The following is a 24223-nucleotide window of genomic DNA, read 5'->3' as shown; positions in this document are numbered from 1 at the left end:
ACAATTAGTAACTTTTTAGTATAAGTAAGTCCAGTAGAATACTTGGGACATATTTGTATCAAAAACTCCATTACAAAGACTTTTTGTTTTTCTCATTCCAATGTTATTTTTAAACATTCAGGTGTTCTTCTACAGCATTCATGGTTTTCAGTCCATCTGGAATTTTTCTTTTCTTTTTTGGTAAAGAATAAGATGGAGAACCAATGCCTTTTCCCCAAATGATCAGTATTGTCCCAACACAATTTATTGAATAACCCATCTTGCCCACGCTGATTTTTTTAAAATGGTATAGATTTTCACTTTAAAATTGGAACTACAAAGTAGGGTACACAGGTAAGAAAGAACTATTATGGGAATAGTTTGTCTTAAATAGAATGTAGATGTCTTCCTTTCTCTAGTTTATTTCTGTTTAAATCTTAAATTTAAGCACTCTGGCCAGAAAACACAGCTCTGTGTGAAATAAATAGCTTACCTGGTAATTCAGAGGCCCACAAGCCAAGTTACCCCAAAGAACAGCTTTTCGTAGGAAAAGCTCAGAGGAAGTACTGGGCTGAAACCGTCATCCACTTTACAGGCTCGTCCCTCCTTTGTCAGGGAGCTGAACGTCATGCTCTCCAGCAGTCACAGTCACGGATACAGGTGACTCTTCCTGAACAATTCACAGAGGTGGGTGGAAAAGGGAAGGATTTCATGCAAATGGAATGCAGTCTTAGGTTTCTGCCTTAGAAACTATCTCGTTTAAATTATTTTTCCATTTTTTAAATGGAACAACACAAAGGATCTAAACAAAGACCTACTGCATAGCGCATGGAACTCTGCTCAAGGTTATATGGCATTCTGGATGGGAGGGGAATTTGGGGGGAGAATGGATACATGTATATATATGGCTGAGTCATACTTCACTGTTCACATGAAACTGTCACAATATTGTTAATTGGCTACACCCCAAAACAAAAACAAAAAGTTTTTTTAAAAAACAAAACAAACAACAAAAACAGAGGATTTATAATTATGCCAAGCTGAATGTAGGATAAAATCAATTCCTTGATTTGCCCTTTTTAAAGGCAAAAAGTAATAAGATCCTCTTGGTTTGCAAGTCTTGACAGTATTCCCTCTTTTTTTCTTGAAAACGCAGGGGAGATTTTCTCAGGCAAGGATTACCCCTAATGACTTCAGGGTTTTTAAACTCAGGCTGGGAAAACAGACAGATGTACAAAAAATAATTACTACCTAGTGTGAATAAAAACTTAAAAGAAGCTTTTTACTCTGGGAGCACAAGATTGCCATGGTTTTCCTAGGCTTCTGCTTTAGAAGAACTGTATTGAGACAGTTACTTGTCTGGGCTGCATCTGTAGGGACAATCATCGTTAATGAGTAGGAAAATGTTTGCTAAATAAGCCCAACCACTATAATAATTTAATGTTGCTAAATGATGGCTTGGGATAAATTTAGGGGATAACTTCTGTTTGTGTTCCTAATCAAGCAACTAGTGTTACTGACCTTTTCCCCTTGCATATCTCTATTCAAGATACGTATACCAGAATGGAAAGTATAGTTGACCCTGAACAACACAGGTCTGAACTGCACAGGTCCACTTATACGTGGATTTTATTTCAATAAATACTGTGGTACCATATTATCTGCAGTTGGCTGAATCCATGGATGAGCAACTTGGGATAGAATGGCTAACGGTAAAATTATATAGGGATTTTTGACTATGTGGATATTAGTACCCCTAAGCTCTGAGCTTTTCGGGGGCAATTGAAATCATTAGCTTGTTAAACGAATTCTCTTTCTTTTCTTTCTTTTTTTAAAATTTATTTTGACCTCACTGTATGGCATGCAGGATTTTAGTTCCCCCGCCAGAGATTGAAACCTTGCCCGCTGCAGTGGAATCACGGAGTCTTAAGCTCTGGACCTCCAAGGAAGTCTTCCTCTATCCTCTTTCTTCACACTGCTACCTTTAAGCCTGTCTGTATAGGACTGGAGTGATGACTACAAGGGGCAAAGAAGCCTGAGGGAAATGAGGTTATCTATACCAAAAGGAGTTCTAATTTGATTAAAAGAGTTTGCTATGACTTCAGCCTGGGAGTCTTAGACTGAAGAAGATATTTGTGGAAGATATGTTACTGCCAACATTTTAAAATCATTTTCTGAGTTGTCTGCCCCAAATTTGTAATGACAGTCGTTAATGATACCACCTCTTATGGAATGTTGAATGTTCACTATTAGGCAGCTATCTGCCTATATACCTCGAGTGCATTATCTCACTTACTCTTCAGGAGGACACTTTACAATAGATATTATTATACCCATTTTACAGGTGAAAAAATTAAGACTCAAAAGTATTAAGTATTTTTCTTCAGAACATGTAGTTAGCAAGTTGTAAAGCCTATATTTAAGCCCAGGTTTTTCTAACTCAAGTTCATATGCTGAAAGATGGTGCTGTATTTGCAGCATTGCTTAGAACTCTCCATCAAGGTGGACTTAAAGTGTAATCTTTCCTATTTATAATTAATGTAACCCTTTATTGCTCCAAAATATTGCACCTGCCAGTTTGCTGTATATCCTGCCAAGGCTCAGTGCAGATTTTTCTTTCTGAAAAATGCAGGTTTGGGTCTTGATGTAATTTCCTCCATGAAGAATAGGCAAGCTGAGGAACAACTCTTATACAGTTAAACATTACTATTGGACTTCCCTGGTGGTCCAGTGACTAAGACTCTGAGCTCCCAATGAAGGGAGCCCAGGTTCGATTCCTGGTCAGGGAACTAGATCCCACATGCTGCAACTAAAAATCCCATATGCTGCAGTGAAGACCGATGATCCCTCGTGCCACATCTAAGACCCCATGCAGTCAAATAAATAAATATTAAAAAAACAAAACATTACTACTCCAGACAACCTAGAAGGGTGGGATGGGGTGGGAGGGAGGATCAAGAGGGAGGGGACATATGTATACCTGTGGCTGATTCATGTTGCTGTGTGGCAGAAACTAACACAACATTGTAAAGCAATTATCCTCCAATTAAAAATAAGTAAAACATTTACTCCTCTAAGTTCATCTAATTGGAGAAAACAGCTAAGAAAATATAAGGATGTTTATAACATTTATAGACCTATAATCGACCTTTCACCCTAATAGATGCCACCTCTGGAATAAAGCCGTTATGTCAATAGAATACCTCTTAAGCTTTTAAAAGCCCCTATCACAGGACTTCCCTGGTAGTACAGTGGATGAGAATCCACCTGCCAGTACATGGGTTTGATCCCTGGGTTGGAAAGTTTCCACGTGCCATGAAGCAACGAAGTCTGTGCACCTCAACTATTGAGCCCGTGGTCTAGAGCCCGGGCACTGTAAGTACTGAAGCCCGTGCTCCGCAGCAGGAGAAGCCATCACAATGAGAAACCTGGGCACCAGAACTAGAGAGTGTTCCCTACTCCCTGCGGCTAGAGAAAGCCCACATTCTGGAAGGAAGATACAGAGCAACCAAAAAAAAAAAAAAAAAAAAAAAGCCCATATCACAATATCATAGCTGAACACAAGTGGACAATAATGGGCTCACCATACAGCAAATCACCCTAAAGAATACTAGAAAGGGTCTGTATTCTGGTCCCCGTTTCCTACTGTAATTTATAGCAATAAGTTGATAGAGCTTCTGGATCAGCTGTTCAGGTGCCTTCCTGTGATTGTATAAGAAGATAATACAATCCTGTATAAGAGAGGACAATTAACATGCTTCTGTCCTCTCTTGCCAAGTTCTTATGATTGCTTCAGACAGTAACTAAATAAACACATTGGTTAATTACTCTTAGTAAGGACAGCTCAATTATGCCAAAACCAAATTCAGTGTTTTTATTGGCTAATCTTCAACATCTATAGGTAGCAAACAATTTTTTAAAAAATCACTAATCAGTGGATCAAGTCAGTGTCTTCATGGGGTGCATTTTAATTTGGTCTTCTAGAAAGCAGGGGTATAGAGCCATGTGCTCTGAAACTTGAAACATTTGAGTTTCAATGTTGCTGAAAACAGAAACATTCAAGAATACTGGCATCAAACTGAAACATTTAAGAATACCCACATCAAAGTTTTCCAGATTAGGTATCAATGATTAAATAAGAGTTCCTACCTGAAAATCTTGTGTGCCATAGCCACCTCGCACCTGTGGCAATTCAACTGAATATTTGGATTGTTTTTATTTTATTCATTTATTTATTTTTGGTCATGCTGCGCAGCTTGTGGGATCTTATTCCCCAACCAGGAATCAAACCCAGGGCCCGGCCAAGTCTTAACCGCTGAACTGCCAGGGAGTTATATCAACTGAATATTTGTCTATACATTAGAGACTTTTATAGAAAACTTTCAAACACTGAAGCCCAACTCCATGCAGACAAACTTCTCTGGGAATGAATACATGTCAGGTTCTTCAGTATTTGATATAAAATATGTTGTCACTTCAAAGTCGGGAATCTAACCTGACAGAAGACTCTCCTTTCAACCCATAACCAAGACTGCTTTTCAGTGATTTCAGTCTTGAATGATTTGCTCTTGTTGAACTACTTGGAAAACCAGACTGATACATTTGATATTTAAAAAGCATTGTTGGTAGGAGGTGTGGGTATGAGTGACAGGGAGGGCTTATCAGACGGTACAAAGAAACTTTGGCAGCAAGGGATACATTTACCAGCTTGATTTTGGCGATGGTTTCACAGGTGTGTACTGTGAAACTTGTCAGATTGTGTACTTTAAGTGTGTGTGGTTTGTTGTATGTATATTATACTACAGTAAAACTGGGAGTAAAATAATGTTTAGGTCAGGTATTACCAAATGTGAGTAATCATCAACCTCGCCTGGAAACTTATTTAAAACCTCAGGAGAACGGAGACCTTGAAATCAGTATTTGAAAACCCCTAACATGGTTTCATTAACCAGCTTTGTAAACCTGCTGTTAAGGGCCTTTAAATGTGTTGTACAGATTGCTTTGTGTAAAAATGCACACAACCTAATTCATGGAGGTTAGCCCTAGCAAAAAGTTCAGTCTGGCGAACTGACACACTTCCTTTTTTTTTATAATGACAATGTGTAACTCATCTCTGTTCTTTTTTCCTTGGGCACTGGGATGCTTGAGAGGTAAGTTCCACTTATGCTTTAAGGCAGGAGCTTTTCTTAGCCTGGAATTTCTGTTTTATCTCCATCCTAATTACATTGTACTTGTCCTTTACTGTCAGTTTAAAGATTTTGTTGTATTTAAGTTTTTTTGTTTTTATTTTTATCTGTTTCAGATTTTTTTTTTTTAAAGTAGGTCATGTTACCAATAATAAACAAGATTTAGAGCAGGAATAGACAGAATCTCTTCAAAAGGTTCAAAAGATGAAATCATGACCTTTTTTATGTCATTTGGCTATGCCACTCTACCAGAGGCCTGGCATATATGAACTGACATTATGCCTGCAGAATTATTCTGTGATAGTGATAATGATGAGGCATTTGTAGACTTTGAAATGAGATTTCATCAAAATACTTAAGTGCAATTTCCAGTAGTAAGGTAGCATATTCTTTTTCATAAAAATATGGGTAAAGCTTGGCAACTAAAATAATTTCCACTGTTTATTGTATACCTGATGTGTAACTGTACATAATTGATACATGCCTGTTCTAAGAAAGGTTTAATGAGTGCTCTAAAGACTCACAGAATTTTGCAAGATAAATTAGAAAGGTGTGAAGAAAATAAGACAAAGCATGAAAGGTCTGATTGGCACCAAAAAAGTCAACATAGTCTTGGTGGAGATGGGAAAATTTTAACGTTCTAGCGGCCCATATGAAAAGGAAATTTCTGTGCTCAGATAAGAAGTATGTGTGATCATAAATCTAGAAAGATCTCTGTTTCCTATAAGATCTTCATGGAGAAAGCACTTTGAAGGAGATCGTCTTGTCTTTCAGTGGGGACTGTTACCATCATATGATGTTAGTAAATTATAATGCAGTTTGGATTTTTATGTGAACTGGTTAAGATGAGTTTAAGAAATTTTCCAGTCCATTAACAAAAGAGATTGTCAACATTTTTTCTCCCTGTTAGCCAACAGAACAAGCATTGTGGGGTGGAAATCTCCTTTGGTGAGGAAAAGTCAAAGGGAATCAGTTTTTTATATTGAGGATGATACACACCAAATCTTTGTCTTCCTGTCTGGTATCACTAGGTCAGTTGCTAGGCTATAGGGTGCTTTTTTACCAATTAGAACAAAGGACTGCCCCCCCAACCCTAGGCAAATCTAGCATTCAGATCTAGATTTCCACCCCATCTCTCCTCCTATTGCCAGCCCTCTTGCTCCCCTCCTGTCTTATCTCAGGACAACTTTATTTTATTAAAAAAACATTTTTTTTTGATGTGACCACTTTTAAAGTCTTTATTGAATTTGTTACAGTATTGCTTCTGTTTTGTGTTTTGGTTTTTCAGTGGCAAGGCATCTAGGATCTTAGCTCCCTGACCAGGAATTGAACCTGCAACCCCTGTGTTGGAAGGCAAAGTCTTAACCTCTGGACAACCAGGGAAGTCCCCCAGGGCACATTTTGTGCAGTGCACATGTGCAAAAGTATGTGGCAGTCATGAAAATGGATTGAAGGATCAGTTTCAGAAATAGCCAGCTAAACAACCTCATGTTTCACCCTCATTTTTTTTAACTAATAGAATTTTTCACTGTGATTATTAAACTTTATTAGGTATTAGAATCACATAGAGCTTCTTAAAAATGCATATTTCTGGGTAACACAACCTCCAATTCTGATCTAGTAAACCAGGGATTGAAACCCAGGAAGCTATATTTCAACAAAAAGCAAGGTGATTGCAATTTGAGAAAAGCTGGCCAAGGAGTAAATAGTACAGGTTTAAAAGAGTTTCAAATAGATAGAGTTTCAATCGTTGTGTCATTTTAAGTTGTGTAAACTTGGGAAAACTAACCTTTCTTTCTTTATTTTTATTTTAACATTTATTTATTTGGCTGTACGAGGTCTTAGTTGCGGCATGTAGGGTCTAGTTTCCTGAACAGGGACCGAATCCAAGCCCCCTGTATTGGGAGTGTGGAGTCTTAGCCATTGGGCCACCAGGGAAGTCTGGGAAAACCAATTTTTCCTTGCCTCAGTTTCTTTGATTCTGAAGTTCCAATTAAAAATTCTTCCAGCACAGGGCTATTTTAAGGATGAAGTCAGATTAAATATTCTACCAGATACCTGGAGGGTAGTAAGCACATAATAAATGCTAGCTACTGTTTTCACAGTATACTTTCAAAGCTCTATTCAGGGTAAGTCCAACCCTTAGGAAAGTATTTTTAAGGGAATGCACAGACAGCACTCACTCTCATTTTATGATATTTGTCTGCACCCTCCTCGGGGCATAGAAGTGCTTTCCATTAGCATTTCTATACAACCCCAAAGAAATCTCTTGCTTCCTTCTTTGAAGTCTTCAGATACAAAGTAGTCATCCTTTTTTGTTTATTTTTGTTTTTTGCTTATTGCCTATATCCTCATCACCATGCTGATTTTAATACATAATATTCAGATCTCATCAAGCCATTTATCTAGTTTGCAAATGCTGAAAAGAATGATTCTTTTTTTTTTTTCCCCAATGTTTCCCTTTAGTCTCACTATTATGGAATTACAGAAAGCTGAATTCTAAGTCCAAATCCCCTGGGGAAAAATTTTTGATAACTCATCTGAAGTCTGCCTCATAAAATTGCAGGTAGCTGGGGCAGAGTTGGGGATTCCCTTCCATTAAAGCAGTAACTGCCCAGTTTGAAAGAGCCAGACTTTATATCATGAAGACAATTTAGAGATAATCTCAGTAAAACCTAAAACTGAATGTGGACTTAAGCATTACTCTGCAGAGAAATAAGTTTTTCCTATAGTGGAGGAAAAACTGTTTTTCCTTATATCCATCTTAGGTTCATTTCTTGTGTATATGTGCATGCTCAGACTGACTCTTTGAGACACCATAAACTATAGCTCACCAGGCTCCTCTGCCCATGGAATTTTCTAGGCAAGAATACTGCAGTGGGTTGCCATTTCCTACTCCAGAGGTTCATTGTCTGGGGCCCTGTAAATTAGACTGAAAAAGTACTGATTAAACAGAGAAGTCTATTAACATGCGCACCATGTGTATACAAGGGAGCACTGAGAGATGAGATTCAAAGAGGTGGTTAGAACTTGGGCTTTTGGCATCTTTAAAAAAAAAAGAAAAGAAAGTGATAAATGATTAGAGAAGTTGGGCTTCCCTGGTGGCTCAGAGGTTAAAGTGTCTGCCTGCAATGCAGGAGACCCAGGTTCGATCCCTGGGTTGGGAAGATCCCCTGGAGAAGGAAACGGCAACCCACTCCAGTATTCTTTCCTGGAGAATCCCATGGAGGGAGGAGCCTGGTAGGCTACAATCCACGGGGCCACAAAGAGTCGGACACGACTGAGCTACTTCACTTTAAGATGAAGGAGAAGGACCTTGAGTTTCTAGGGCAGCATATTGTAGGGAGGTAAATATTTGAGGAGCTAATAGAAGATAAAATGCTGAGTTAATGAAGTTCATTTTATAGATTCTGTTGGTGCCATCCCTGGGCTATTAGGGTCTAGAGTTGTCTCCAGTGATTAACTTCTGTCCTTCCAGGAAGAGAAAGGCGGGGGATACCTTTACAAATTTATATCCTGCTTTCAGGCAAACAGGGAAAGTGTGGAGAGCTTTCCTTGAATATGATTCCTCTCAGTTGCCTTCATTTCAAAATAATCCTTATGCTAAAGTAGGATATTCTGTACCCTTCACTCCCATTGAAGGAGACCGTGGAGCATTTTAGGACCGTGTGAAATGGAAACAGACACTAGTTATTTTTAAAGAAACCAGGTACATTTTTATATAATATTTCTACCTCAAAGAAGGCATTTGAAGCATTTATAAATTCAACATGGCTAACTCAAGTGAATGATGTTGTTTTGTCATTTGAAATATTAAAATCAAATTTTCCCCCAAGGGCTTTAGTAGGTGTGGAATGCTAAACAGTTTTTAAATAAAGCAAATATCTGGGCCCAGCAATTTCCAATTATTTTTTCTTTCCTCCTTTTATTCATTCTTTTTAGTAAATGTTTCTCAAACCGTGTTTCAGAAATAGGTTTAATGGTTCCAACCACCTTCATCTGTGCCTGTTTTCCTGGCCCAGTTGTACAGAACAGTGGTGCCTCTTACCTGCAGGTGGGGGATATGTTCCAAACCCCTAGTGAGGGAGTACTTCAAACTGAACCCTATACAGATATGTTCCAAACTCCTGGGGGGGAGTACTTCAAACTGAACCCTATGTAATACCTATGACAATTATAAATTAGACACAGTAAGAGAATATCTGAATTGCCAGTGTCACTACTCTTATGCTTTGGGGTTAATATTGAGTAAAATAGAGTGACTCAAACACAAGCCCTGCAATATCCTGACAGTGGATCTGATAACCGTGACAGCCACTGAATGACTATCAGATAGGATATTCTGGACAAAGGAATGATTTACATCATGGGTCGGACAGAGCAGGATGACTACTCATGGTAGAGATTCTACCATGACACTCAGCACAGCACACAATTTAAAGCTTGTGGATTGTTTATTTCTGGGACTTTCCATTTAATATTTTCAGATCTCAGTTGATTCAAGGTAACTGAAACTATGGAAAGCAAAGCTACAGGTAGGGGGAGGGGACACCTGTATTGTGGTAAAGGATTCACAAGAATATTCTCAAGAATAATGTCTAGAAAAAGGAGAGAAAAGATACTCACTGAATTATTTTACTAGAAAATTAGCTGCAAAACACATTAATTATGGAAATCATATGCAAATTGATTAAATAGCATTAAAAATCCAAGTCCCCTTCCACCAACCTCCCCCTTTTTTAACTATTTCAGCCATGTATAATTACATAGTCCATGGTGTTAAGTACATTCACATTACTATATACTCACCTTTTGATGAAAAATCCAGATCATCTTTGTACAAATCTGCAGGAGTGGAACAACCCAAGAAAGAAGGGGAGGGAAGTAGAGGGGAACGGAAAGTAAGAAGGCAGGTAGGTAGGAATAAAGGTATGACGGAAGGGAAGGGACTTCTCTGGTGGTCCAGTGGTTAAGAATCTGCCTGCCAGTGCAGGGGACGTGGATGGGTTCAATCCCTTGTCTGGGAAGATTCCACATGCTGCAGAGCAATTAAGCCCATGCACCACAACTGTTGAAGCCTGCGTGCTCTGGAGCCCATGTGCCACAACTGCTGAGTCCATGTGCTGCAGTTACTGAAGCCTGTGTGCCTAGAGCTTGTGCTCGACAACAGGAGAAGCCGCCACAACGAGAAGCCCGCACACTGCAGCTAGAGAGTAGCCCCAGTTCGCCACAACTAGAGAAAGCCCACAAGCAGCAATCAAGACCCAGTGCAGCCATAAATAAATCAAAAAGAAGGAAAGGAAGGAGGGTCACCCCAAGATAGCTTTAGCTTTCACTTGCCTTACACACTTAGATGGAGAGTTTGACAGCTGTGAGCTCTCGTAGCTGAAAAAAGAACCATGGCAGTGCTATAGGTGGGATTTCAAAGACTGTAAAATATGACTCAAACTGTGTTGCACCCTATTTTTGGACCCAGGTCTCTAATTTTTTACATTGAAGGCTTGAAGTTTATTGAAATTTTGCATGGATAGCAAGACTGCAGTTGGGATGGTTTTCCCTTGATCAGTGGGAAGCTGTTACTAAGCACCTTCTATATGCAGAATAACAGACAATGACACAATCAAGGGTCTTACAGGAGCAAAGGATATATACATTAATATAAATCACAATTCAGTGGTAGCAGAAGTCTTTTTCTAAAAAAAAAACTTTTTATATTATATTGGAGTATAGCAGATTAACACTGTTTTGATAGTTTCAGGTGGAGAGCAAAGGGAATTCAGCCATACATATACATGTATTCATTCTCTCCCAAACTCCTCTCCTATCCATGCTGCTATGTAATACTGAGCAGACTTCTCTGAATGGTAGCACAAGTCTTGAAGACAATGTTTTGGTATAGGAATTCAGAAAAAGGAGTAACTTCTGCAAGCTGGAATGATTTTTGCCTAATTGTTACAATGACTCTGCATTCACTTAGTTCAAATTCTAATTGAAATCAAATATCAATAAAAATCTCACTTTGTTTACAGAATTTGAAACACTATGCACAAAAAAGGGCAAGAATTATGTAATTTCAAAGCCAATCTGCCAAACCATTGTTATTAATGCTACATGATGACTGCATTGTAGATAGAAGAGACATACCCAGCATTCTTTGTCAGTCTTCTGGGAAAATAGGTCTTGAATTATGAGAGCAGTGATTAGTGAGAGCGCCTCAGGAATGCCTTCTTCTGTTAAATGCACTGCTTTTGTACTCTAAAGCTCCTGATGTTCTTGAGGGCAGTTGGACTGATTTTACTGCATTATTTTATTTTCTAGTGGAAGCATTGCTATTCCAGTATAACGGAACAAACTTTTCTGTGGATGAAATGAATGGAAATATTGGGTTGGCCAAAAAGTTCCCTCAGGCATTTCTGTACCATTTTATGGAAAAATATGAACGAACTTTTTGGTCAATCCAAAGCCTTGAAAATGTAAACCTTTTGTATGAAAGCAAAATTCCCAATATCTCTTTCTAAGTGGCCAAAGATGATATATCATGGTTTGTGGAAGATATTGTTACTTCATGGGAATGAGACTGATGTTGGAATTGCAAAAAGAACTCCCACATTTTAAGCTATGTTGCTAAGACTTTGCAAAATTTATCAAGAAAGTGGTCAGTGGTTTCAAATGAGAAAATGCATTAAATCCAACTATTCACTGTCTGTTCATGGTGAAGCTGACCCAAAGACTACACCATAGGTCTTCATGACTAAATTCAAATAGTGACTTTAGTTGACTTTTTATTAATCTATGTGAAATTTTTGTTAGAGAGTATGAATGTTGATGCATAATTATTGCTTCTAATCTTTGATTCTAGTACACTTACACAAGTGTTTCTTTTTTAAAATTAACTTATTTATTTTAATTGAAGGATAATTACTTTACAATATTGTAATGGTTTTTGCCATTCATCAGTATGAATCAGCCATGGGCACACCTGTGTTCCCCCCATTCTGAACCCCACTCCCACCTCCCTCCCTACCCTATCCCTCTGGGTTGTCCCAGAGCACTGGCTTTGGGTGTTCTGCTTCATGCATCGAACTTGCACTGGTCATCTGTTTTACATATGGTAATATACATGTTTCAGTGCTATTCTCTCCAATCATCCCACCCCCGCCTTCTCCCACAGAATCCAAAAGTCTGTCCTTTACATCTGTGTCTCTTTTGCTGCCCTGCATATAAGATCGTCGTAACTGTCTTTCTAAATTCCATATATATATACGTTGCTGCTAAGTCACTTCAGGCGTGTCCTACTCTGTGCAACCCCATAGACGGCAGCCCACCAGGCTCCCCCGCCCCTGGGATTCTCCAGGCAAGAACACTGGAGTGGGTTGCCATTTCCTTCTCCAATATATACGTTAATATACAGTATTCCCCTGGAGGAGGGCACAGCAGCCCACTCCAGTATTCTTGTCTGGAAAACCCCATGGACAAAGGGTTCAGTCCATCAATTGCAAAGAGTCAGACATGACTGAAGTAACTGAGCACATACAGTATTTGTCTTTCTCTTTCTGACTTACTTCACTCTATATAATAGGATCCAGTTTCATCCACTTCATTATAACTGACTCAAATGTGTTCCTTTTTATTAGCTGACTTTTTGTGTAAATTAAGATCATTTGGGAGGTACATGAAAAGATGCTCAACATCACTCATCATCAGGGAAATGCAAATCAAAAGCACAGTGAAATATCACCTCATACCTGTCAGAATAAATCAAAGAGACAAAAATAATAAGTATTGGTGAAGATGTGGAGAAGGGAAAGGTTCACATACTGTTGAAGCCTTGCTTGGAGAATTTTGAACTTTACTTTGCTAGCGTGTGAGACGAGTGCAGTTGTGCAGTAGTTTGAACACTCTTTGGCATTGCCCTTTTTTGGGATTGGAACCAAAACTGTTTGTATACTGTTGAGGGGAGTGTAAATTAGTGCAACCACTATGGAAACAGTATGAAGTCACTATGGAAATAGTATGGAAATATTTCCTCAAAAAATTAAGGTTAGAACTATCATATGATCCAACAGTTTCACTCCTGGGTATTTATCTGATGAAAATGAAGACACTAAGTTGAAAAGATGTATGCATCTGGCATGTTTATTACAGCATTATTTACAATAGCCAAGACATGGCAGCAGCCTGTGTCCAAAAATTGGAGTAGCTAGAGAAACTGTGATTTTATATATATATATGTTACAAAGACTATATAGTGGAACACTATTCATCCATAAAAAACACAAAATCTTGCCTTTTTAGACAACATGAATGGACCTTGAGGGTATTATGCTAAGTGAAATAAGTCAGAGAAAAACAAATGTCTGTATATGTGTCATATGATTTTACTTACATGTGGAATTATATCTAAATATATCAACACGTATAAACAACAAAAACAACAAAGAACCAAGTTTATAGATTCAGAGGTTAGATTGGTGGTTGCCAGAGGTGGAGTGTTGGGGAGGTGGGCAAAATGTGTGAAAGGGTAAAAAGCAAAACATCATTTGGGTCTGGTTTTGTTTGACAGCGCCAGCTCATAAGTAATTTTTAGACTGAGTCAGCAGACATTAAAGGATGAGTGAGAAAATGGAATATGTTAAGCAACTTAGAATGGGGGAAAATAATAGAAAAAGAGATCGCTGAACTTTTGACATTTCACATGTAAATCACATTATAAATAATATGCACCAGTTACTTGATTCAGGACCTCAGACCTTTCTGTAATGGATTTGAAGCACAAAATACAGTATTTATAGCCAGCGTGGAGTCTTCACTTTCGAGGATGGTTATACCCTTGGGGCTAGAAAGCAAGCTGAGCTCCACTTGTGAAGAGTTCTGCCATGCCCCGGCAGTTGACTGCTCTTTCTTTCCTCTTCTCCACTGTCTTGCAGACCAGACGACGTGCTCCTGCATCGCACGCATGACGAGATAGTCCTCCTGCATTGCTTCCTTTGGCCCCTGGTGACGTTCGTGGTGGGTGTTCTCATTGTGGTCCTGACCATCTGTGCCAAGAGCCTAGCAGTCAAGGCAGAAGCCATGAAGAAGCGCAAGTTCTCTTAAGGGGAGTCGGCTCGTGGGAAGTGAAGCCCAGCAGCTGCTCTCGTCTGCACACATCTACCTGCAGAGCCTGCTTCCCGGCCCAGGAGATGGAAGGGGCTGTGAGAGGTCTCCGAGAGGCTCCCCCTCAATGACAGCAGAAGCAGGCACAACTGGAAGACCTGGACCTCGTCGATTGTTTTCCACATGTCGTAGCAATAGCTGCAGGGTCAAGCTCTGAGCTGTATGGAGTATCTGTTTCAGAAATCCTATAGAAGTTAATTTTCTTCGGGAAAGTAACAGTATATAATTGTACAGTGTAGAATACAAACTATTATGATTTATGCTACCTAAAAATATTAAAATAGAGTGGTCTGTGTTCTTTTCTATTTCCTTTTTTATGCTTTGAACACCAGGGTTTTAAAAAAGGGTCTTATGGGTTTCATTTGATTTTGCTAGGTGAAACTTTTACTTGGACACAGGGATTCCTGCACAAATCTTGACCTCACAATGTAACCCCCAGTCTCTAGTATGAAAGAGTACCTTTAGACTCCTATTTGAAAAGGAAAAACTGCATTATTAGTCTCCAGTCACTTCTGTGACTCTCCAACAAGGAACCCTCAAAGAGGAAAACATTCTCCCTACACTCCATTGTTCCTCACCAGATTAGTTCTTAAGTTAGGGAGGTGATTCTGAACAAGGCCTGTCCTAGCTCTAAGAGCACTGTGCCTCGTTATTCATCTGTTCAGGTTATTTTTGATGGATTTTTGTCTCTCTGCAGTAGAATGTACATGATGTGAAGGACACATTTCAGCTTAGTTAAATGCTGTTTTCATTTTTCTTTTAGGTCAGGAAAAAAATGATCAAAATCAGTTAACTTTATTTTCTTTGTCCTTGCCTTGATGTTTTCAGTTTTCAAATGAGAATATTGCTGCAGTTGTTAATGTTTGCCTAGACAAGCCTGGAGATGCAAGCCAGCTCACATCACTCTGCTGCTGAGCTCTCTGTGCCTTTATCAAAAGTTCATGGAGGAGACGATACTTCTTTGCATCTGTTCATAAACTCAGATTCCAAATATCAATCACATCTAAGTGACTATCTAAGCTCCTCTAGTTATTTACTGTGTAGAATCAAACCTTTGCTTACAAGAGATGTACAAATTTGGGGTTGAGGAAAAACTGACAACATACACTCTCTTTGCTTTCTTCTTATATTCTTCAGATGCGTTTCTGTTAGAATAAAGCCAAATTGGAATGTAAGGACAAGCTTCCCTCAATTATTTTGCTCAGCATTCTAAGAAAGATAATACTAGTGGCTTGATGATTTCCTAACTTTGGGTCCACATAGCAATGTTTTCTTAAATTTAAAACTCAACTAACTGAAAGAGCCGTTGTCATCTGTGGAAGACTAGGGTGTTGGATGAATAAGATATTTTTCTTCCAATTCAAGTGTTGCAGAGTTCACTGTGAAAAAGGCCTTGAACACACTATTTATGACATCCTTTGAGGCAGCTACAGTGCCTTGACTTCAATCCCAGTTTTCTGTTGCAGCATCCCTGTTGTCTCAGCAACAAAGTGAACCATTCTGAAGCACAGACTAACCTGAAACTGGGGCTCAGAGAAAGTCAACGTCCTTGCATTACGTTGTGGGAGATGTATTGTGTAGGTGAAGTCTCTTTATCCATTTTATCTAAATCCAATAATCTGTAATTCATTGATTACAGGGAATTGATAAAAACAGTGCGTGAACATACGTGTTGGTAAGGGAAGTTGATATATATTGATGTGAGTTTTTATTTACCAGTTTTTTACTCATCCATTTATATTAAATAAATGCTTCTATTTAGGCTCAAAGAGTATACCTGGTTATATTCTGTAGGTTGATTTTTGGAAAAAAGGAGAAGCATGCTGAATTACTGAGTTCACATATAGTTTTAAAGTCTTCCTTGCTTATAGCCAGTTAAATTTGAGGTACTTTATTTATACTTATCATTAAAGATGAAATTCAGTGGAACAACATTTTTAAGATCACAGAAGACAAAGAAGCTTAACTTCTAAATACTTCAACTCTCTTTTTTGTAAATATAAATTAGTAAATGGTATAAGCTGCTGGAACAGAAATCCCCAAATATGATGACTCATGTAAGACAGAAGTTTCTTTCTTTCTCATATGGCAATCCAGAGGCAATTAAGAAGTCATCCAGGTCAGGGAGGGCAGGTCTGTTTCTTAAGGTAATCAAGGAACCCAAGTTTGTCTACTTTGTCCTCTCATTACTAAAGGTGTTATTCATCTAATGGTCAAAGCTGGCTCAAAGATACCCATTCTGCAGACCAGGAAAAGAGAACAATTTGGGAGCTAGCTATTGGGTTGACCAAAAGTTCATTCTGGTTTTTTCATAAGGTGTTAACCTTTTGGAGAAATCTGTACAAGCTTTTTCGGCTAACCCAAAGCTTCCTTTTAAGGAAGTTCCAGCCATCACTCTGCTCATAGTCCATCCGTGAATACCGATTACATAAATATACCTAGCTTCAAGGAAGACTGGGACACGTTGTCTCCAGATAGATGGACATATGTCCTATTAAAGCTCCAGGTAAAAAGGAAAAGGGGAGAATGATACTAGAATTAAAGACAGGAATGATGCGCGGCTGTCAGTGGCCCATGCTACAGTGGAAATCTGGGCAGGGATGACAAAGATCTGTTGCCCTGGCAGGATGTACAGTCCTTGGTTAGACCTTGAATCTTCTCTCTGGGAGAAACTCCCTTGTCCACTGTCCTCTCTGGCCTCCACTTTGACTTCTAGGAGATTCTTGCTCATCAGACTCCATAGCCACATCTGAAGCTTTTGGGAGTCATCACAGCTATTGCAGGCCCCCACCTGCTGGTGCAGATTTGTAGAGTAGACCTAGATTTCTTTAGAGACTGAACAGATGTAGATTTTTCAAGTTTATAGGGTTGATGTTTAATTGACTGCAGTAAGGAGTCTGACTCTATTTTTGATGTTGGGATGCTAACAGCTTTCCCTTTCTGCTCCCCTTTTCCTTTCCCCTTCTGCTCCATATCTGGGAAAGCTGATTAGTGAGCCTGGGTACCCCCTCCTTTGGACTGGGTGGGAAGTTCAAATCATACAAGCCCTGGCCTGCTCGCAGGAACCCTCTCCCTGCCCCACACCCTAAGAATAATAAAGCCAACCCAGTCAAGTCATTTTTGGATCTGCTTGGGAACTGCTCCACTCTCCTAGAAAGTCTCATTCATTATGTGAATAATAAACCTTTTCATACCCTCTTGATGTGTCTATGGTTATTAGTCTCAACATCCAAACCAAATTTTGGGTAATGGGTTTTCATGTGGCCTCTGAAGGGGTGTTTACAACATTGGTGATGAAATTTCATCAAAGCATGGTTTTGGTTTTTTTGCTTTTAGCTGTGTTAGTTCACACAAAAATATTCATAGCCAAAGAGCTACCTCTTGTTATACTTCTTAAGGCAGCAGCATCTTATTTACCAGTCTCTGTGCTTGGCCCATGTCTCCATCCCTCAACTGAGTGGCAGCCACTTTGAAGCCTTCTGGAAAACCGGGTTTAAGTGAGAATGCAGCACCCTTTAGCTGGTCTTTTCTGCTCAGCTGACTTCCCTTGTCTGGCCAGTAATATTGGGATGCTCAGTGGAGACTTTTAGAGAGACTGCATAATAATTTGCTTTTTGGTGCATAGAAATGGTTGGGCTGCAGGATATAGTCTTAGTTCCTAAAACAAGGCTGAATTACCTACTTGTAAATCATTTTTCTTGTTTCACTATTTTTCATAGTTCCTTGCCAAAAAACAGCAATAAAGCAGCCAATGCACATCATCACTCTGCTTTTTTTTTTTTTTAATTAACTGTTGTTGTTTTAAATATTTATCGATTGATTTATTTTTGGCTGTACTGGATCTTTGTTGCTGCATGCAGGGTTTCTCTAGTTGCGGAGAGCAGGGGCTACCCCAGTGGTAATGCGAGGGCTTTAGTAGTTGTGGCTTGAGGGCTCCAGAGCATAGGCTCAGTAGTTATGGTGCCCAGGCTTACTTGCCCTGCGGCATGTGGGATCTTCCCTGACCAGGGATCGAACCCTTGGCCCCTGCATTGCAAGGTGGATTCTCAACCTCTGGACCCCAGGGAAGTTCCACTCTGCTTTTTCCTAACTACTTGCCACAAAGCTATAGGTTTGCCTTTTAAGTCATCACAAGCACCAGTTTTATCTAGTGGTTAGACAAAGCACAACAAGGGTCTCTAATTTTCCATCCTGTAATATCTATTTCCTTGCTGCCTGGCAACAGTACATAGCCACAAATTTTGTTATGACAGGGATATAATTTACGTTGCCTTTCTCTCTTTTTTTATGGAGTATAGTTGCTTTACATTGTTGTGTTAGTTTCTGCTGTACAACAAAGTGAATCAGCTATAGTATACATATACCCCTTCCCTCTGGAGCCTCCTTTCCATCCCACCCCTCTAGGTCATCACAGAGCATTGAGCTGAGCTCCCTGTGCTACATAGCAGCTTCCCACTACCTATTTTTCACATGATAGTCTATATATGTCAAGCCTAATCTCCCAATTCATTTCACCCTCTCCTTCCCTCACTGTGTCTACACATCTGTTCTCTCCTAGAGTCTGTCATACAGAGCGAAGTAAGTCAGAAAGAGAAAAAACAAGTATCGTATATTAACGCGTGTATGTGGAATCTAGGAAAATTGTACAGTTAAACCTAGTTCCAAGACAGGAATAGAGACGCAGACATACATTGCCTTTTTCTGAGTGGTCTCATCTGATGATCTCAGCTGGTGATTCCCACATCTATTCTCTCCTGCCCTTTCCTGTTTTGAGCTCTGAATGTATTTGCAATAGTTTCAATGCATTCTTTATTAAGCATAGTGATGGGTAGACAATGCAATGATGACAAATAATGCTGGTGGCTCAGATGGTAAAGAATCTGCCTGCAATGCAGGAGACCTGGGTTCGATCCCTGGGTCGGGAAGATCCCCTGGAGAAGGAAATGGCAACACACTCCAGTATTCTTACCTGGAGAATCCCATGGACAGAGGAGCCTGCTGGGTTACAGTAAATGGGGTCGCAAAGAATCCAACACAACTGAGCAACTAACACTTTCAATGCGACAAAATATTACCAAACCATATGGATAAGGAACCATTTCCTGGCTCAGATAATTTGTCCAGAAAATTTACTGAAATAAACCAATCCATTGTAACAACATTTTCCTAACATCTCAGTGTTCCTAGCACATGCTCTACAGTTCAGATGTACCGGTCCTGTCCCACAGCTTAGACCTCGCTTTTCACCATGTTTGTAAATCTGTTTCTTACTCATCAGATCTGTGCTTAAATATTGATTTTTCCTAGAAGCGTTCCCTAAATCCTATTTAAGTAGATTTCTCCTGTCATCATCTTCCTCTCCATCCTTCTTTCTTCTTTTGTGGTACCTATTACTGCTTATACTTATCTGTTTACTTATCTATTCTTTCTCTCTTCCGTTAGATGATAAGATCCATAAGAACAGTGTTGGTGGAATAATTTTCCCCAGGACTGGCATAGTGCCTGACACATTAAGATGCTAAATAAATGAATAAGTGCTCCCCAGATCCATTACGTCCTTTGTACACATTGTTTCCATGTCCTTTCCAACAAGAAACGTATTGATCTTTCTATCCATAACAACAATGATAATAATGCCCAATTAACTCTTATTAAGTGGTTTCCATGTGCGTCTAAATGCCTTGTCTAACATCTTTCTAAGTTCTTCATCAAAGCTGCACAGATGTTTAGCATAGTACCCAGGGCATAATTAACCCTGGAAAAATTAAAATTAATGAATAAACAAATAAATGTTGCAATTTTAGCCTTTAAATGAAAAGTTATAAAACAGATACACTAATGTTTTTGTATATAAATATTATATGCGACCCGTTAAACAAATGAAAAGAAGAATAATCACTCCATTCATTATCAAATTATCCTAAAACTGAAGAAGCTTATTACAACAAGTATTTATTATCTCATATCATTCCTGAAAGTTAGGAATCAGGAAGTAGCTTAACTGTAATTCTAAATTATTCCTGGTGAAATCTCACCACTTAGAAAGATAAGTGCATAGGTTAGGGTTATAGTGGAATAAATTCAGAAGCAGGGGTCCAGAAGAATGATAGTGGGGAGCTTCTGATAACACAATTGTTCATTAGACGGGCACCTTAGAACAAAAAATGAGCAAAGTTCAATCATCTGTGTTTTTTGATTAACATGAAGAAGCTTCCAAAGAAGTCACTGGAATAGATTTTTAAATTTTATTATTATTAAAAAAATTTTGGCCTCACTCTGCAGCATGTAGGACCTTATTTCCCAGACCAGGGATCAAACAAGCACCCTCTGCATTGGAAGGTGGAGTTTTAACCACTGGACCACCAGAGAGGGGCTTCCCTGGTGGCTCAGTGGTAAAGAATCCACCTGCAATGCAGGAGACGCAGGTTCAATCCCTCCGTTTGGAAGATTCCCTGGAGGGGGAGATGGCAACCCACTCCAGTATTCTTGCCTGGAGAATCCCTTGGACAGAGGAGCCTAGTGGGCTACAGTCCATGGGATCAGAAAGAGTTGGACATGACTGAAGTGACTTGGCACACACCGCCACCAAGTCCCAGGAATAAACTTTTTGATAGTGCTCAGTTCAGTTCAGTTCAGTCAATCAGTAGTGTCTGACTCTTTGCGACCCCATGAACTGCAGCACGCCAGGCCTCCCTTTTCATCACCAACTCCCAGAGTTCACTCAAACTCCATTGTCCTGACTCCATTGTCCATTAAATCGGGGATGCCATCTAACCATCTAATCCTCTGTCGTCCCCTTCTCCTCCTGCCTTCAATCTTTCCCAACATCAGGGTCTTTTCAAATGAGTCAGCTCTTCACATCAGGTGGCCAAAATATTGGAGTTTCAGCTTCAACATCACTCCTTCCAATGAACACCCAGGACTGATTTCCTTTAGGATGAACTGGTTGGATTTCCTTGCAGTCCAAGGGACTCTCAAGAGTCTCCTCCAACACCACAGTTCAAAAGCATCAATTCTTCGGCACTCAGCTTTCTTTATAGTCCAACTCTCACATCCATACATGACCACTGGAAAAATAATAGCTTTGACTAGACAGACCTTTGTTGGCAAAGTAATGTCTCTGCTTTTCAATATGCTATCTAGGTTGGTCATAACTTTCCTTCCAAGGAGTATGCGTCTTTTAATTTCATGGCTGCAATCACCATCTGCAGTGATTTTGGAACCCGCCCCCCCCCCCAAAATAAAGTCAGCCACTGTTTCCCCATCTATTAGCCATGAAGTGATGGGGCCAGATGCCATGATCTTCATTTTCTGAATGTTGAGCTTTAAGCCAAATTTTTCACTCTCCTCTTTCACTTTCATCAAGAGGCTCTTTAGTTCTTCTTCACTTTCTGCCACAAGGGTGGTGTCATCTGCATATCTGAGGTTACTGATATTTCTCCCGGCAATCTTGATTCCAGCTTGTGCTTCATCCAGCCCAGCGTTTCTCATGATGTACTTTGCATATAAGCTAAATAAGCAGGGTAACAATATATAGCCTTGACGGACTCCTTTTCCTATTTGGAACCAGTCTGTTGTTCCATATCCAGTTCTAACTGTTGCTTCTTGACCTACATACAGGTTTCTCAAGAGGTAATAAAAATGCTCTGAGTGTGTTAGTCACTCAGTCATGTTTCTTCGTGACCCTATGGACTGTAGCCCGCCAGGCTCCTCTGTCATGGAATTCTCTAGGCAAGAATACTGGAGGGGGTAGCCATTCCCTTCTCCAGGGGATCTTCCCAACCCAGGGATCGAACCCAGGTCTCCTGCACTGCAGGCAGATTCTTTACCATCTGAGCTACTAGGGAAGCCCCAAAATGCTCTGAAGGGGGAACTAGTACCAATTTAGCCCTCTACTCTTAAATTCACAGGTTGAAATTTCTTTAACTATTGAATGACAGTTTTGCCAAGAAATTTTTGATAATGGACTCTGGGAGAAGAAAGTTTTTCTCAACACTATTAGGGTCCTTGGTTGGGTCTGAAAATTAAACTGACAAGACAGATTAACACATTTTATCAAATTTTTACATGTACCTGAGAGCCTTCACAAAGGAATGAAGGCCTGAGAGATGACTAGTGTAGGAAGCTTTTATAGCTTTTAGACAAAGAAACAATTCATTTGTGAAGAATTGACAAGACAAGGGGATTTGGCTTAAATGTAGTAAATGATGAATGATAACTAGGAAGATAAGGGTTAGCTTAACAAAGTTTGTTGGTGCAGATTTCTTTTCCCCAAATGTTTTCCTTCTTCCTGGTACAGGGAGGGTACCTTTTATAAGGGAAATTTATATCTTGCTTTTAGGGGAGAAGGACAAGTGAAGAGGAGGTCAGAGTGACCTTCTTGCTTCTGCTGTTTTCTCAGACTCTTTCATCTCAAGACACTTAATATGCCAAGGTGCCATAGCACATCCTGAACACCAGCTGAATGCTACAATACCAGGCTGAAATTCAGTGGGTGAGAATATAGACCTGCTTAGGACCTCGGAGTCATAAATAAAATAGCCTTTCCTTACTTCCCTGTGATACTCAACCCAAGTGCTATTTTATCATGGGTTTACATATTTTAGACTTATAAATCTGTGTTATGAGTATAAATCTGCTTTCTTTAGTAGTTCCTTAGTTTAGATTGAAATATTTAATCGTACTCACCCTTTCCTGGAAAACTCAGCAATATGTCTTGACACTTATGCTTCAGTGATTTAATGAAGTGCCCTCCTGCTTTTTTTTTTTTTTTTCATAAGACCCTACATTTTGGATCTTAACTTTCCTTGCAATTCTATTACTCAATACGTGGATGACCTCTTAACCTCTTATTAGATTCTGAAGATGAGTTGAGCTCTCTCAATTAATTTCATTAATCTTCTTAAGAGTTTTAACTCAAAAAGGGCTTTAAGTTAGAAGGAACGTTATAATTTTGTCAGAACAAAATACATCACCTATGACAAGATCTATCCTAATGTGGATTTACTGAGTTAGCTTCATTTTGGACAGACTAAAAACCATTCAAAAATTTTCCAGGAAAATTATTCAGACTTAATTCAGAGTAAATTAAGAGGGTTTCTGAGGTCTGATAGCTATTGCAGGCAGTTAGTTACCAGCTGTTCTAAAATCACCAGATCTCTTTGTGATTTGATCAAGTTATTGGGAATCAGGTCTCTGCCTTGGAACCTAAATGTGAGCTGGCATTTTGTGATTTTAAAATTAACTTTTCAGATGCAAACTATTATATATAGGATGGGTAAACAAGGTCCTAGTGTATCATACAGGGAACTATATTCAATATCCTGTGGTAAACCATGATGGAAAAGAATATGAAAAAGAATATGTGGGTAGACACACACACACACATATGTATACAACTCAATTGCTTTGCAGAAATTAACACAGCATTGTAAATCAAGTATACTTCAATAAAATAAATTTTAGAAAAATAAAGTGATTAGCTTTTTGGCATCTTCTTACACTGGGTCAGCTTAATATCTTAAGCCTTTCTACATAACCATGCATAAACAATCTGGACAAACCTTTATGATTTTCACTCAGTTTCATGTTATTTATCAGAGAAAAGTTTTCTATAGTTTTTCTCTTGACCCTATGTTAAAAGTTCTACTTCCTGGTTGTAAGTTAATAGTCACTGCAGCTAAATTGGTAAGAAAGTGAAGTCACTCAGTTGTGTCTGACTCTTTGCGACCCCATGGACTGTAGCCTACCAGGCTTCTGCCTCCATGGGATTTTCTAGGCAAGAGTACTGGAGTGGGTTGCCATTTCCTTCTCCAGGGGATCTTCCTGACCCAGAGATTGAACCCAGGTCTCCTGTACTCTAGGCAGATGCTTTTACTGTCAGCCACCAGGAAAGAAATTGG

The 24223-nt window shown here is 39.3% G+C and overlaps 1 protein-coding gene and 1 non-coding gene across 3 annotated transcripts in view; both read left to right on the top strand.

The window, feature by feature from the left end:
- The window catches only part of KCNMB4 (potassium calcium-activated channel subfamily M regulatory beta subunit 4), an 82147-nt gene extending 64628 nt beyond the window's left edge, over nt 1-17519 (top strand). For both annotated transcript variants that reach the window (XM_070789286.1, XM_019960807.2), the window contains one exon: nt 14093-17519. In XM_070789286.1, coding sequence (XP_070645387.1) covers nt 14093-14125 — 33 coding nt within the window. In that variant the 3' untranslated portion in view covers nt 14126-17519. The remainder of the gene's footprint in view (nt 1-14092) is intronic.
- Nucleotides 8261-8332, top strand: TRNAC-GCA (transfer RNA cysteine (anticodon GCA)). Its single transcript has one exon. It is a non-coding gene; the product is annotated as a tRNA-Cys (tRNA).
- Nucleotides 17520-24223: the final 6704 nt, after the last annotated feature.

The sequence above is a fragment of the Bos indicus genome, chromosome 5 (assembly GCF_029378745.1).
Source record: "Bos indicus isolate NIAB-ARS_2022 breed Sahiwal x Tharparkar chromosome 5, NIAB-ARS_B.indTharparkar_mat_pri_1.0, whole genome shotgun sequence".
Taxonomy (NCBI): domain Eukaryota; kingdom Metazoa; phylum Chordata; class Mammalia; order Artiodactyla; family Bovidae; genus Bos; species Bos indicus.
Note: the sequence above shows the minus strand (reverse complement) of the source record. Positions and strands in the feature narration are given on the sequence as shown.